Source organism: Columba livia, chromosome 1, assembly GCF_036013475.1.
Source record: "Columba livia isolate bColLiv1 breed racing homer chromosome 1, bColLiv1.pat.W.v2, whole genome shotgun sequence".
NCBI classification, from domain to species: domain Eukaryota; kingdom Metazoa; phylum Chordata; class Aves; order Columbiformes; family Columbidae; genus Columba; species Columba livia.
Genome location: NC_088602.1, coordinates 142,644,266 through 142,660,191, shown reverse-complemented (window position 1 = coordinate 142,660,191; position 15,926 = coordinate 142,644,266). Strand labels below are relative to the sequence as shown.

Below are 15,926 nucleotides of genomic sequence, written 5' to 3'. Positions count from 1 at the left end.
CCCCTTAGCCTTTAAACAAATTTGTTTCCCTTTGCTTCTCCTCTGTGTCATAGGCTCCCCTGTTGTGATCATCTCAAAAATTCTCCACAAGACTCTTTCCAATCCGTAATCCTTTCTCTTGCAGTGGGGGCCCAGCACTGGCCACACTACTCCAGTTGTAGCCTCATGAATTCATTACAGGAGAGTAATAATCCTTTTCTTTCACCAGCGAGCTAGAATTTTGTTAAAGCAGACCTTCATCAATCTGATGGCACACTGCCGAATCAAGCTTCACTTGGACCATTTCCTTTTCTGTGCAAGCTGTAAGGAGGTGGATTGTCTCAGCTTTAATATCTTTGAGTGGTGGATTTAGTACCATCCTCGGCAGGCACTGCTAGTAACCAGTAACATGCACTGATAGTGACTGAGATGGCTGTCATTCCTGGATCTGTAGGATAACATGCCAGCCAATCCTAGAATCTCAAAAATAAAGTAAGTTTCAAGAGGTGGTAAGTTCTTCTTATTCCTTTAATTATCCAAGTCCTTGAAAACCATTTGTGGGGAGTCAGTTTATTGAGTATGGTAAATGCAGAGCTGATGGAATGCTATTCTCCACAGGATGAATAACAGGAAGCATTTTCTAATCAGTGTCTATCAGGCAGCACTGATTTCCCAAGAGCAATAAGGTCAAAAGCTGTGGCCAAGCTCAAAGCTGCAGACAGCTCCAGGGAAAAAGACAAAATACTATATTAATGTCATGGTTATGGTTTATATTCCATAACACATAGCGTAGGTAATGAAAAACTTCTGTTTAACAGAGATGATGCATAGACCATCTTCCTTCTGCATATGGTGGCCTTCACTGAATTCTCCTTCTGTGTCCTATTTGAAAACATCTGGGCACAGAGTTATCTGAACTCTTTCCACAAATATGTTCACACTTACACATAATCAAGTCAGGAATATATTACTCACTCCCCTTCCTTTCTTTAAGCATCTAGCTTTCTCCCCCAGGTTGGCATTCATAAGTAAAAGAAAAATTGTGAGCCATGCAGCTGGGAAGATCAGCTTTGTGAGAAGTTCCAAGGACATGCCTGAGCTGACTCGTCTTGGAAAGAAATGGGGTTTAGAGGTTAAATAAATGTAGGAAGTCGAAACAAAGACACCACCTTTGACACTAACCAGATATGGAAACGTGCTGGTCTGTCTTATCCACAGGAAACAGGTAGTTCTCTACTGTTTGAAAGAGTATGACCTTCAGATTGTTCTTTCAGATCAAATATCCCTTTAAAAGCAGACCTGATTTGGTCTTTGTGAACAGCTCATTTCTTGGAAGGGGTTGGCTTTTCCAAGAAGAGAGCAGATCCTTTGCCAATGAAAGATAATTTTTTGTTGAAGTAGAGCAATTTCTAGGCAGATCATCTAAAACAGTCACTAACCAGTATGCAATACTTATCTAAAGCAACAGCAACTGCACCAGGGCAACAGCGAATTTACCATGAGTTGCAGTCCTGGGAGATGGTGAAGCCAGGAGGATAATGTTTTCCAGAGTGGATGCAGGAGCAGTCAGAGCTTTCAGTGCAATGTTCACCGTCAAGGAGTTTCCCCTCTGGATAGATCAGGTAGCAGCAGATACACATGCCACACACATGCAGGGACACAGACATAAATATTATTAGATTTTTCTAGTTCTTCATATACTTTGGAAAGACTTCATATGCATTATTATCCACAGTCAGTCACAGACAGCAAAAAAAAAAAAATGAGTCTTGCCAAAAAGCCTCACAGAGGCTGGTGTCTCCTTTCCTTCAGGTGGTGTCTCTCCCTCAGATATGCTTGAATGCAGCATTTCTGGTGCTCCCAGAAGAACTCCTTGCTTAGCTAGTCCACAAGTCCAAAATACACATATTGGAACATACATGAGTCAAACACAGGGAGCACAGTCAAGCTTGATCAGAGCTGGTCTAGACATCTGACTGAAAAATACATGCACTTTACTGGCAGCAGTATGGGGTGTCCAAACAGGTTTTGTATTTGTCACAAGAGGACAGAAGAGGAGACAAAGCAGCGAATGAAGGAACAAAGCTGGACAACATAAAAGTCTAGAAGACAGGGTCTAAGAGAAAGAAAGATTGTCATGTAGACCTGTGATTTCTTTTTACAACTTCTGCAGAAGCAAAAAAGTAGAAGGGCTAACTTCCCAACTTGGATCCAACTTCTGAGGTTTCCATATTACACAACTACAATTACTTATTCTATATAGAGGGTATTTTATCTTACAAAGGTAAATGGAGGCACAGATGAGTTACAAGACTTCTTCAACTTCGCACTATAAGCTAGAAGACAGGACAAGTTTATTTCTCTTAGATCCCCGTGTTGACAGTTGATATTTCTCTGTTTTCAAAAGAGTTGCTCCAGAAAAACATTCTGATTGCTGAAAATCCATGTCCCTCCTCTTTGAAGGACTCCTTCCAATTGATTGCAGAGATTTTCTCACTTTTCCCTGGTGGCAGTAGGCATCCCTGTCAGCAGGACACAGGTAAGTCCCCTTTCTCCCATTGTTGCCATAAGATCTTTGCTGAGATATTCAAAACAAGATCTGAGTATTTAAGAGCGGTGTGGCTCTCCAGAGAGCACAAGAAAACAGAACGTCTGCCTTTTTTTCCTGGCAATGGTAATTCCATTTACAGCAATTAAAGCAACTGTGTGGTGCATGTAAGGAGGGGAAAAAAAAAAAAAAAAAAAAAAAAACAACAACAAAAACACACCACACCAAACAAACAAACATATTCAATGTATTTGTTGGATAGATTATTTTTACTCTTTTGGGGAAGCTAGGAAAAGCTATAATACTCAACCGAAATCTCAAATTCCTCTGTTCATCTGTGAGATTCTCCTGGATCTCTATGAAACTCAAAAGTTCTTTCCAAATAAGAGCACCAAATAAGTGCACCAAATAAGAGAAGAAGTTTTTAACTCCTCATTCTTATTTGTTTTAATAGAATAGTTTGGGTTGGGAGGGACCTTCAAAAGTCATCCACTCTGACCCCCCTGCAACGAGCAGGGACATCTTCAGTTAGATCAGGTTGCTCAGAGCCCCATCCAGCCTGACCTTGAATGTTTCCAGTGACGGGGCATCTACCACCTCTCTGGGCAACCTGGGCCAGTGTTTCACCACCCTCACCACATTTTTTTTTTTCCTTATATCTGGTCTAAATCTACCCTCTTTCAGTTTAAAACCACTGTCTTTGTCCTGTAACTACAGGTTTTAGTAGAAAGTCTCTGTCTTTATTATCAATACCTTTTAAGTATTGAAAAGGTCTCTCTGGAGCCTTCTCGTCTGCAGGCTTAACAAACCCAACTCACTCAGCCTTTCCTCATAGGAGAGGTGTTCCAGCCCTCCAATTATTTTTGTTCTTCTCCTCTGTACCTGCTCCAACAGGTCCATGACCTTCCTGTACTGAGTTTCATGCACTTCCTGTCTACTTGTTCCTCATGCTGTAGCCTTTCTGCTGAGCTCCTGTTTCTCCGCTCTCCAGTTCTTGTCCCCTTAAACTTTTCCTGTGCTGAACTGACTGGTGCAGCTACCAAAGGAAGAATATAGCCACAACATTGGTGTGGCCAGTGGATTAATCTTCTTCAGCTTTTCCCAACACTCGTCTCTGTGTGTAAGATTGGCTCACTGCACACTGGGTAAAAAACTCTGCATTTGGGACAACACCAGGACTGCCAACAATATCCTGGGGTGCATTAAGAAAAGGGTGACCAGCAGACCTGAGGGAGGTTATCCTCCTCTTCTACTCTGCCCTGGTGAGGCCGCATCTGGAGTACTGCATCCAGTTCTGGGCTCCCATGTTTAAGAAGGACAAAGAATTACTGGAGGGAGTCCAGTGGTGGGCTACAAAGATGATTAGGGGCTGAGAGCACCATTTTCAAGAGGAGAGACTGAGAGAGCTGGGTCTGTTCAGCTTGGAGAAGAGAAGGTTGAGAAGGAATCTCATCAATATTTATAAATATCTCAAGGGTGGGTGTCAAGAGGATAGGATCAAACTCCTTTCAATGGTGCCCACTGATTGGTTGAGAGGCAATGGGCACAGAATGAAGCATAGGAGGTTCCATCTGAATATGAGGAGAAACTTCTTTACTTTGAGGGTAATAGAACACTGGAACAGGCTGCCCAGAGAGGTTGTGGAGTCTCCTTCTCTGGAGACATTCAAAACCCACTGGACACATTCCTGTGCAATCTACTCTAGGTGAACCTGCTTTAGCAAGTGCATGTGAATAGGTGATTTCCAGAGTTCACTTCCAACCCTAACCATTCTGTGCACAAATATAATAGCTAGTTCCTCCACAATAAAATAAAATCCTGTGCCTAATTACATTACCTATCACCCTCCGTGCACACCTTCCCAAGTCCTGCCACAGAATGACAGCGTTGAATCTCCAGTAAGTAGGAGACTGGCAGCTAAAGAGGAAAGTTTAGGGAATGTTTAACGGAAATGTTTAATGGAAATGTTTAATGGGAATGTTTAATGGGAATGTTTAGAATGCAATTAACAACTCCTCAGAGGAAGTGGACATTGTTTTGGAAATCAAACTAGGTTCTCAATAAACCTCCATCACCTTTGATATCCTGTACATAGGGACAGTAAATACCTCTGTGCATTTGCACAGAGTCCAGATTTGAAGGGTGAAATGCAGAGACAGATCTATTAAAAACAAAACAAATAAACAATGACAAAAATGCACCACACCTCTCTTCTTGCAGTTGTCTTAAGTACAAGAGACAGAGGAGGAAGACTGAAGAAAGAAAAAAAAAAAAAGAAAGAAAAAAAGTGGTTGCTGGTCTGCCCCTTTTAAGACAATCAAATCTCCCGTACAAATGATTCAATAAGTAAAATTGTTCATCTGAAATCATGAAAATATTTGGAATTATATAATGATCTTTACATGTACTATTTTTATGCAAGTAACTCCTTCAGTATATTCTCTGTTCTTTCTTTTTCTAACTGGATTCTTCTAACCAAAAGCAATCCAGAAGGAATCTAGATACATCAGTGGTAAGTGGTCCCTTACCAAGAAAGGCAATCTTAGAATTAGATGGTGCTGATTTTCACAGAAAGATTTACTTTTTAGTTGGGTCTAAAAAATAGCCCTTTCATTGAGTGAGTATACAGGCAGTATAGAAACTGGTTTATTCTAGGGCATGGTCCCAGAAAAGATAAGTGTTTCTGATTTTGGAAAATTTAAGGGAAGACACAGCTTTCCTTCTTCTAATAAAATAGGTAGCATCACTGCCAAATGTTTCTCTGTAAATAACCCAGTAAATAAATTACCAGGACAGCTGCAGCCATCAACACATTGTCCATGACACACTTCATTGATATTCAGGCTCTGGCAGGTTCTGACACAAGGGGATACACATTCCTTATATTCCATGCCAACTGGACATCTTGGCCCTGGAAAAAAAAAAATAAAAGAAATTAGAAATGCAAATTCCTCAATAACTCTTAAATAAATCCCTTAATTATCAAAGACTCAACCACAGAGACACCAAACAGGTCATATTCTCTCCAATCAATGATTTCTTTTTCAGAAGCAGAACATGTAAGAAACACTTGATTTTCAGATTGCTGCAATATCATAATCTGTCAGGTTATGTAGTAAACACTTAGAGGTTAAAGCCAATTTCTTTTCTAATAAATCAAGTCTTAATAATTAATGCCAAGCACATTTAGAACAATCAAACATGGGGGGAAGTTTTGCAATGATATCTAATTATTTTGGATAGACAAGCATGTTCTGTACCTTTAAGCTCTGTAGTTACTCCACTCATTTGTGAAAAGACACTGTTTTGTGTTTCCAGAGAGAACTGGGAGACAGTTAAGACTCTGAAATCTCATCCTCCTTCTTCCAGAGAACTGCCAGCACAGGATAACACCCATGTTGTGGTTTTTTCACTGCTGTCATGATCTAGGCTAGGCTATTAGACAAGCACACGCTATAGCCATCCCTTCATTTTGATGCATAGACATACCCCACAAGACTGCATGGGCATGGAGTGGGAAGAAAAGATCAGAGCCTGCCCTTTCACAGCAAATCCTCCATTGAAGGAAGTGGGAGGATAACAAAGGAGTGGTCTTGCCTTCTGCAGCTCCAGGGCTTGGACACCAGCTCACATTAGTACAGTGTGCCCAGCACTAGAGCCCTTTCAATGCAGCCAAGAGTTTCATTTCTCTAATACAACTATCATCATCTCCTGAGAAAGCATCACAACATAGATGAAGGGTGATGGAAAATTTTGCTCCTGCTGTGGCCACACGTTACCTCTCTTTTTTCTGACTCAGAAAAATGTGGTTAGTGAAGTCAAGGGTTAGAAATTAGGTCTAGAATTCCTGGGAACAGGGGGGCCTTAATTTCACTTACGATTTTAGCTAGGTTCACCAACAGCCCTAGCAAAAATGGGTTCTCTAGCCCACACTCTGATCAACGAGACAAGATTTCATCAGATCTCTTCCATGTGCCAATGCAAAGGCAACAAATTACTGCTAGAAATGAGAATTTTCTCTGGTGTACAATCCCTTGAACAAGAAAAATAATTGAGAATATGATATTAGAGGCTTGTTGTGTTTTTTTGGGTTTTTTTTTGTTTTTTTGGTTTTTTGGGTTTTTTTTGGGGGGGAGAGGGGGACCTGGGTTTGTTGGAATTTCTGTTTTTGTGGGGGAATTTCTGTTGTCATTTGTTTGGTTTTTGGATCTTTTGATTGGTTGGTTGGTTTTTAAGTGCACATCTTTGTGCTTATGTATTTAACTGTGGTTCTCCAGAGGAGTTATATGTGTATTTTGAATCTGGGTACACACATGACCTTTCCTCTATAAAGACAATCCATCCCAGCTATGCACTTCCTTGTTACAAAATCTTAGCAGAGATGCAGTCAGGACCTCTGACGTCAGCAAAATTGAGCTAATAAGGGCAGCATTTCAAGATGTAATCAGGATCTCTAACCTAGACCAAATTTGACTTAAAAAAGGCAATATCTCAATTTCAATGTAATTGTTTCAAGCAAAGAAAGGATTAAATGAAAAAATATTAAGGAGATCTTTTCATAACGATTTTTGCTTAAAAGTACAGGCTGGATAACGTCACATATCTGAACCACATGTGAAATAGGTCTTAGACACCCTAGTCTGTATTTGTGCGTATCAAATAAGCCTTCACTGACTTTGTATACCATGGTGGGATCTATGGCAGTTCAAGATATTCTTCATATATGGTTCAAACAATCCTGCCTTAGGGACAGCAGCTTCTAGCAAAAAGTGGGTCATGAAGAGCTGAAAATGGGAGCAAGCAAAGGCACTTCAGATAACAAGAATCAACAGGGTCTTCCGATTTTGACCTGCCATTCCTGAATCAACCAGAATCAACATCCTAAAAATGCACCAGTTGCTTTTAGCTGTAGGACATAAATCTGCAAGATAGGAATGACCTCATTTGGGATAAGCAGCCTAGGAATAATCTTGTCAGCTTACTGCATGAGCTCTCTCCAGGCCACCCATCCAAAATTACTCCTTCATGAGCACAGCTTCTTGCATAATCCAGGAACACCGAGCAGTGACAGTCCATGCTCTGGGAACAGGCACAGATGTCCCTTTCACAGAGATCGATGTATGGCTCTGGATCAACTCGATGGTGGCACCGGGAGAAAGTCAAAGATGTTCTTAGCAGCTGGCAGGTTTCCATGATACCCTGCAAAACAAGTGAAGAGCAAAGGTTATTATTTCACACCACCATGTAGATAAATAACATCATAGTAAAGAGCTAGTAGTGAGTTACATCCATTTATCCACCACATCCATGTACACACAGAGGTACATTAACATACTGATGAACATAAAATAGAGTGTCATATAAGAGACATTTCACACTGAAACATGTCAGTCCATCAGTCACCAAATGCAGATAAGCAAAGAACTGCTTATGACCCAGTGAAGAACCAGGTGGTGTCTGGACTACCAGAAAGCCACACAGAGCAAGAGAGAGGAGCTTTCAATTGAGGTATTAAGGAAGAAAAGTGAACAGAATCTTTTGTATGATGCAGGAACCATGTAAGTTTTGGACTGAAAAATTAAGTCTACCTAGAATTCAAGGAATCAAATTTGTGTTCCACTTCTGGCCACATGTTCCCATCACTCCTGCTGTCATCCAGTGCATGACAGGTCAATTTAACAGAGATAAATGGCAGAAAAATAACCAGTGGAGAAAAACTGTATTCTGCTCTTCTAATGAGTTAAATCAGCAAGGTGACAGTGAAAGGAAAGGACTGCGCAGTGAAATGAGGGGGAGGATACCAAAACCTCTCCTTTCAGACAGCAGCAAACTATGATGCAACTTCTCTGTGTGTGAAACACAACCTAAGGAAAGCTTAGTTTATGGCTAAGTTCTCCAAGGGAGGCTCCCAAACAGACTTCCTCTTACGCAGGCATTATGCCACATTTCAATAAGTCCGAGACCCTCCATGCAACTTTCTGAAAGGATCACAGTGAGCTTAGGTAAGTGGAAAAAACAAAACAAAATGAACAAAATGAAACCACAAAACAAAACAACAACAAACACAAAACAAAAACCAACCAAGCAAAATTTTCTAATTTGAAAAAGAGAGAGAGAAGGAGAAAACCCACATTTTCATTTATTGGAAGAGGAAAAAAGGGGACTAAAAGCCTAGAAGGTTCAGCATATGTCTAGATGTCTTCAGTGAATGACAAATGGTATACTTGTATAGGAAAACTGCAGAGTAGAAAAGACTTTTCTTGCTAAAGGATGTTTTATCAGGTGATCAGCTAAAGTTAGTACACGTCTGAACTGAGAGAGAAATTCTTGCTTATGAAAACAAACCAACCAGAAATACCTGGCCCATTGGGAATATATTCGGAGTTTAGCAAAGTGCTCAGCAAACAACCACACAGACACAGAGTTCTTAAGCTTTCTGAGAAAGCCCTCAGGGAACTTAAAGCAATGCCAAATGAACAACATTAGAGAGCTAAACATGATAATCCTCCAGAAAATCAACTCCAAGCCTGGAATAATTCTGATACCCAGATAGCAGCCACCATGCTGAACCAACTGGAAAAAAAGACTAGGAGAAGGGGAACAGAAACTGAATAAATGGTGTTTGGTGCTGCTCTCAGTACAAGAAAGTAGAAAAACACCCTAACGGTGGAAATAACAACAGAAGCAGCCAAAAAAGCTATTAAAGCATCACTTCAAAATGAAACTGATAGAATGAAAAGTGACCTCAAAGCTTTTCAGGGGATGAGCAGGGCAGCACCTCCTGGATCAAAGCCTTGATCCAGGTACCATCAAATGCAACAGAAAAACAGTGTATGCAATAAGCCTGTTTAGGGTTTGCTTTAATAAGCTTTCTCAATAAGGTAATAGCCTTGTTAAAAAGGTAATACAACTCAGCTTTTACAGAGCAATAGAAATCAGACTTTGTTCATTCTACTGAACAATACTGAACTAGTAGAAACAATCTTTTATGACATCTATTACACATCAGTAAATGTTAGATATGAGACTTTTTTTTTTTTTTTAAATATAAATTAAAGGAGATTCCGCAAAAAAAAACACAAAATCATAAAATTAAACCCCTTTATCTCCTTTGGGTTCTTCAGTCATGTTCATTAACAACATACCTCATGACTGAGCTCAAGCTGATTATCAAGAAACCAAGCTATATATGTTAGAAATCAACAAACCACTCCTTTTCTCTACATAAAGGTTTTCTTGCCATTCAAATTGCTTCAGCTTTTCCAGTGACTTCATACAAGAAACAGTAGCTGAAATTTTCCCATCTTTTAGACGTATCTCAACTGTTGTGATGAATTAATGGACATAAGCTGGAACATAGGTAAATCCAACTAGATATAAAACAAGCAAAAAAAGTTCACCATGAGGATTCTCAAAGACTGGAACAAACATCCAGAGAGGTTGTGGAATGGTCACTCTTGGAGATATTTGAAAAGTATGTGGTCAAGACTCTCAGCAAGCTGACCTAGGATGGTCATATTGCAAGCGAGGCTTTGGACTAGATGGCCTCCAAAGGTCCCTTCCAAACTAAACTATTCTGCAAATTTTTTTTATTTTTCTACTTTCTTTCTTTAAAACTCAGTGGTCAAGCCGAACTCAGAGAGGTCTTTGTTCCTCAGTTAAGGGCCAGTGTACATCCTGCACGTGGAGAGCACTGGAGACTGGTAGTCTTATCCACTGCTGTAGCGCTCCTGCTGATGGAGCAACAGTCCTGGAAGTGGAACCGCACAGGCAAAGAAACCAACAGACAAGGGAGTGAAGCCTCAAACAGTGCTTAGAGTACAGGAGGCTGTAAGGTTAAAACTAGCATGACTGACTGCAGTAACCAAAATAGAGGCGAAGGTCTTGAAACTTCTCCTTAGACTTCCGAATGAGTTCTATTTTAAGTCTCTTTTTTAAGTGGGTTGGCAGTGTCCTGGCACTGACAATTCTTAGCAACTGCAAACTTGCTGACCTTCTTTCTGCCCCAGTCCCACCACACAGAGCTGTAGGTGGAATTTTGTACATTCTTCCAATTTCTGTGGCATTGCCTTCTGCTGCTGCATGAACTGCATTTGTTTAGTGTTTAACAATTGCTGTTAAGGAGATATAAGCTAAAAACTAAGAGAAGAAAGCAGAGACACTATTGTTCCCTTGAATTTAAACCCTATGGTATATAGATATACAGAATTATTTATCCTGATCATTTGGGAAGGGTATATTTTGGTGCCATAATTGGGTATAATTTTTCAGAATACATCTTCTTTTGGTTCATCCAAAGGCAGAATGCCTCTACTTTCCAAGTAAAAAACATCCAAAGCCAATATGTTTCATATGTCAATGCTGTCTGTATGTTTGAGCAACAACCAACTGAAGTCACTTCACCTGAATGCTGATTCAGCTAACCTGTATGTTTCAGGAGAGGAAAATGAGATTTTAGATAAAGTGTGCCTCATTTTCAGCCCTAAAATGTTTTATAGTATGACATGTCCATGACTTTGCTAGACCTGCTTGTAACCTCTACCATTAGGAACTACGATACAGCTGTTGAAAACCTCTCTCACTTGCTTTCAGATGCTATAGTATTTTTTTATTGCATATAGAAGTACTCCTTGGGATATGAGTAGCACTATTTCTTACCAATTTCAGAGAAAGCTGAATTTCAGCAAATTTCAATTTCAGCAAAAGCAAAAATCAGTTGAATTCTAATTTCAGTCACTTTCACATCTAACATGCTATCGATATAGTACCCTAATAAGCAAGGAAAAAAAATACATGATAAACCATTTCTATTAGAAGTGAAATCTAAAAGATAAAGGTAACACCTAAGAATGCACAAATCAGTCCTAATGCTTTAAAACATTTATATTTTTGTTTTGAAGGCTGCCTCATTACCACAGTTATCCAGTTCATTCCACTTTTTACACTTCAAGATCCATGTTACCCATAACATTGGTCATCTGAGAGGCTATTAGATCACTGTACTTCATTGAACGCAGCCTAAATCATCACATCTGAGTGCTGAAGAGAAATGGATCAGACAATGCAGAGATATTTATTCTTTTAAGTGATTATTCAAACAGAAGAAAAAAAGTGCAGGGCATGGTAGGGAAGCTGAAGCTCCTTCCCTTCAACAACATCCAGTTTGGCATGCTTTCCAGATCACAAGGCAAGGTAAGCAGCAGGCAGCTCCGCCATGTAGATGGCAAGCTGCCTCTGGCCCTAGGAAGGGAACCAATGTACCTGAGAAGAAACCATACCCACAGGCAGAGCAGTAGTCAAACGTGTCAGCGTGTATGCGCTTCGGAGGTGGAGAGCAGGGAGCTTCCAAGAGCAACATTAGGGTAAGAGCATGAGCTGGGTCAAGACCTTCAGCTGATATATGGAGCCATCAATTGAGACAAAAGATCTTCCTTAAAGAACATGAAATTGCTCACATTTTCTACAATTTAAAGATAGAAGAACAACAGGGCTTTTTGGCTTCACTGCATCTCGCAGAGAAGCCATCTCTCCAAGGATGCTGTCGGGGAGGGTGTCATGGAGAGTGTCAAAGAAAACCTCAGCTCTACCCAGAGCTAGGGGACAGGGATAGGAAGAGCACACTGAATCAAAGCTGTTGTTTTCCTCACCTAGCAGCTGACTGCCTGACAGGGAGGGAGGGTGAGAGAGGGGGAGATTTACATTCCTGAAGCAAGCAAACAAAGCACTCTGTTGTAAAGCCCTACATTCTTCAGCAGGCACTGGTTTGGCTAGACTTCTATTAATAGCACTGTGTTTATTCTTGCACAGTGAATACATTAAGCTGATGTTAAATGCTGTGAGCTCATCAGCTCACACAAGAGAGAAGATCATTTCATCCAGTTTGCAGGAGAGCAAACTTTATTCAACAAAGCATCAATATTTAACATGATCTGTATAAAACTCCCATTAGTTGCAGTCTACCCATCAGATAAGGTATCACCCTGAATGCCACTCTCTGGCCTCAGTTGCAATGTTGACCTTTTCTAAACATTAAGCTTGCCTGAAGAGATAAAATTCCAGCAGGCACAACCAGTTGCAAGAACTAGCCCTGCTTTAGAGTTGTAACTGAATTTAAAACACAGCTCTGTCCCTCAGAAGGCATCTCAGCCAGGTTGAAACAACCCGCACTTTGGTCACATCTTGGGCATCATGCACCATTAGGTGTTCAGTCAGTCCCAACCCTGACAGAAATGCCCCCCACACACTGGCCCAGCTCACTGAAGAAGCACAGGCTTGAGATTTCCAACCTGAAATCACTACTATATTTCCTCAGCCAAGTTAGTGGGCTGCATGGCTGAAGCTGTAATGCTAAGGGGCACAAGAATGCTTCAATGAATTTCAGAGCATAACTAATACAAGTATTCCCATCCAAAAGCTTAATGGAAGTATAAATAGTCAGAAGTCGGCAATCTTGCCTGAGTCTAAGTTAGCTTTTTCCAGGTAACGAGGAAACCAGCACTCAAGTAGCTGTAGAGCAGTTACGTTCCAGGAAGTGCTACTACTCTTGAGAAACTATTTCAGCCTAGTTTAACAAGTATCAGTCTAAAGGACGTGTATAGCAAGAAAACAAAGACTAAATTTTGGCCTCAGTTACTCCGGTCCAAATGTAAACCTAGCACCCACCAGATCATTCTGATTCACATGGAGTACCTGAGGTGAGGTGAAAAGCCTCAATGGATGAGGAGTCAATTTACCACAATGATCATAACCTGTAATACTATATTCAGTCCGTATGTATTCAAATCTACTTTCCTCCCCAAGCTAGTGATCACATGTGTCCACCCTGTGTCTAAAGAAGGAACATCTTTTTATAATTATAAAAGAGGAAAGGAAAAAGGTTGATGCAGAAAAGGGTGTCACAGATTTGGCTGAGACAAGCAGTTCTGAATTTGACAAACTGGAGCTACTATCTGCGTGCACAGCTGAAGGAACCTCTGCCTCCTGGCAAGGGAAATATCCTGGTGGCACAGAGCCTTTGCAACACCTACAGAGAACATCTCCTCTATTAAAAATAGGCTGGATGAAGCATCTGCCCATTCTGGTGACTCACAGGTAGACAAACTGCAACACCTTCACAAGTATGATTTGCAGTGGTGGTACCTACAGAGGCTTCAGAACTGATGCTCCCCTGCTGGCAGAATCATAGAATCATTTTGGTTGGAAGAGACCCTCAGGATCAGAGTCCAACCATAACCTAACTCTAGGACTAAACCATGTCCCTAAGAACCTCAATTGCCTTTTAAACACCTCCAGGGATAGCGACTTAACCACTTCCCTGGGCAACCTGATCCAATGCCTGATAACCCTTTCAGTGAATAATTTTTTCATAATATCCAATCTAAACCTCACCTGGTGCAACTTAAGGCCATTTCCTCTTGTCCTATCACTTGCTACTTGGGAAAAGACCAGCACCCTCTACGTTATGATATTCTTTAAGGTAGCTGTAGACAGCTATAAGGTCTCCCCTCAGCCTCCTTTTCTCCAGGCTAAACAGCCCCAGTTCCTTCATCTGCTCCTCATCAGACTTGTGCTCCAGGCCCCTCACCAGCTTCATCACCCTCCTCTGCACTCTTCCCAGCAGCTCAATGTTCTTCTTATAATGAGGGGCCCAAAACTGAACACAGTATTCAAGGTGCAGCCTCACCAGCACCGAGTATAGTGGCACAATCACTTCCCTAGTCCTACTGGCCACACTATTCCTAATACAAGCCAGGATGCTCTTGGTTTTTTTGGCCACCTGGGCACACTCTTGGCTCATACTCAGCTATCTGTCAATCAACACCCCCAGATGCCTCTCTGTCAGGCAGCTTTCCAGCCAGTCTTCCCCAAGCCTGTAGGGCTGCCTGGAATTGTTGTGACCCAAGTGCAGGACCTGGCACTTGGCCTTGTTAAACCTCGTGCAACTGGCCTTAGCCCAATGATCCAGACAGTCCAGATCCCTCTGTATGGCCTTCCTGTCCTCCAGCAGATCAACACTCCACCCAGTTTGATGTCATCTGGAAACCATTCATGACTGGCCACCAACTGGATTTGCCTCTGTCCACCACAACCCTTTGGGCCCAGCCAAATCAAGGGAATTAACTACGTAATTCTCCAGGTACCACCTAAACACACCTTCCCCAAGCAATACCAAAGTTTATTTGGCAACAACTCACACTTCAGGTTCAAATGAGCTGGTGGTTTCATGGTCATCTATTTTACTTTTGTGTATTAGTTTGGGTTTTATTGGGGGAAGAGGAGTACAGATGTACTAACATTTTAGAAAGAATAGTGTCAGGCATGCTGCAGTAGAAGAGAAAAATTGCATTCACTAACTAGTGAGTAAACTGTTCCTTTCTTAAGACTGCGGTAAATACGACATCAACCATGACATGCAACCTCCAAGGTGACTTCTCTACAGCACCCTAGTGCAGAAATTCTCCTGCTGGCACCAGCCAGAGAATGAGAGGTCACAGAGTTGTCAGCTCAGGAACAACAAACACAGCTGCATCCTGCATCTAGCCCCACGCTGGCTCACAGAGAAGCTGGGAGAGCCCACAAACAGCAAAGGCATGAGCTGAGGATGTGTCATTTCCACCTCCTGAGTGCACCTAACCCTGCTGCACCACAGCAGGGACCCAAGTACGAACACTGTCAGCCCCACAGTTAACTCCTGCCAGGCTGGACAAAGAGATGTGCATCTTGTTCCAGTGCAGTAACAAGAGCAGTGCCCAGTATAGCTATCTCAGACCACGCTACACCTCAGAAACCCAAAAGAGGTATCTCCAATGCCTCACATTCTAACCACTTGCTGAGGGAGGACCACGTTAGGTACAGACATAGATTCAAGGGAGCATTTGCCAAAGGGATGGCAAGATGCCTTCAGGTAGAGGAAGACCAAAACCAGAATGGTATATTGCGGCACCAACCTTCTCTGCAATATCAGATGAAATGTTGCAGGTGTTGCTTGGAGTCTGCACTCTCTTGCACTGCTTGTTTTCACTGTGCAAAGCCCATGAGTTTGCGAAATCGTAACTGTTTTCCACAAGGGTCCCTGTGAATGAAAAAGAAGAGAAGCACAGGGCTCTTTAGGGGTTTGAGCAATGAGTCATCATTATTGGCTACTATCTGTGTGACGGTCTGCTGAAAGCTGTTTAAAAAACTGTCATATCTAATGAATTTCTATTCCAAATAGATTGACTGTGGAAAAGCCACTCTGAGCGAACTGGGCTGACTCCTGCAGAGGACTTCCCTGAGTTCAAGAACAGACTAAAGGCTGAAGAAGGCAGGTCTCAGCACTTCTCACATCTGCATGCACATGGTAGGAGTTATTTGCTGGTCAGCTATAATCTACAGAAGCCTAAGCATGCCTTCACATTTT

The 15,926-nt window shown here is 41.6% G+C and overlaps 1 protein-coding gene across 1 annotated transcript in view; it reads right to left on the bottom strand.

Moving 5' to 3' along the window:
• VWF (von Willebrand factor) overlaps nucleotides 1-15,926 on the bottom strand; it is a 146,842-nt gene that overhangs the window by 115,861 nt on the left and 15,055 nt on the right. Inside the window, exons 6-9 of the mRNA XM_005510516.3 lie at nucleotides 15,475-15,599; nucleotides 7,510-7,726; nucleotides 5,316-5,438; nucleotides 1,477-1,588 (exon numbers count right to left, since the gene is read on the bottom strand). Of these exons, the coding sequence (XP_005510573.2) occupies nucleotides 1,477-1,588; nucleotides 5,316-5,438; nucleotides 7,510-7,726; nucleotides 15,475-15,599 (577 nt within the window). The remainder of the gene's footprint in view (nucleotides 1-1,476; nucleotides 1,589-5,315; nucleotides 5,439-7,509; nucleotides 7,727-15,474; nucleotides 15,600-15,926) is intronic.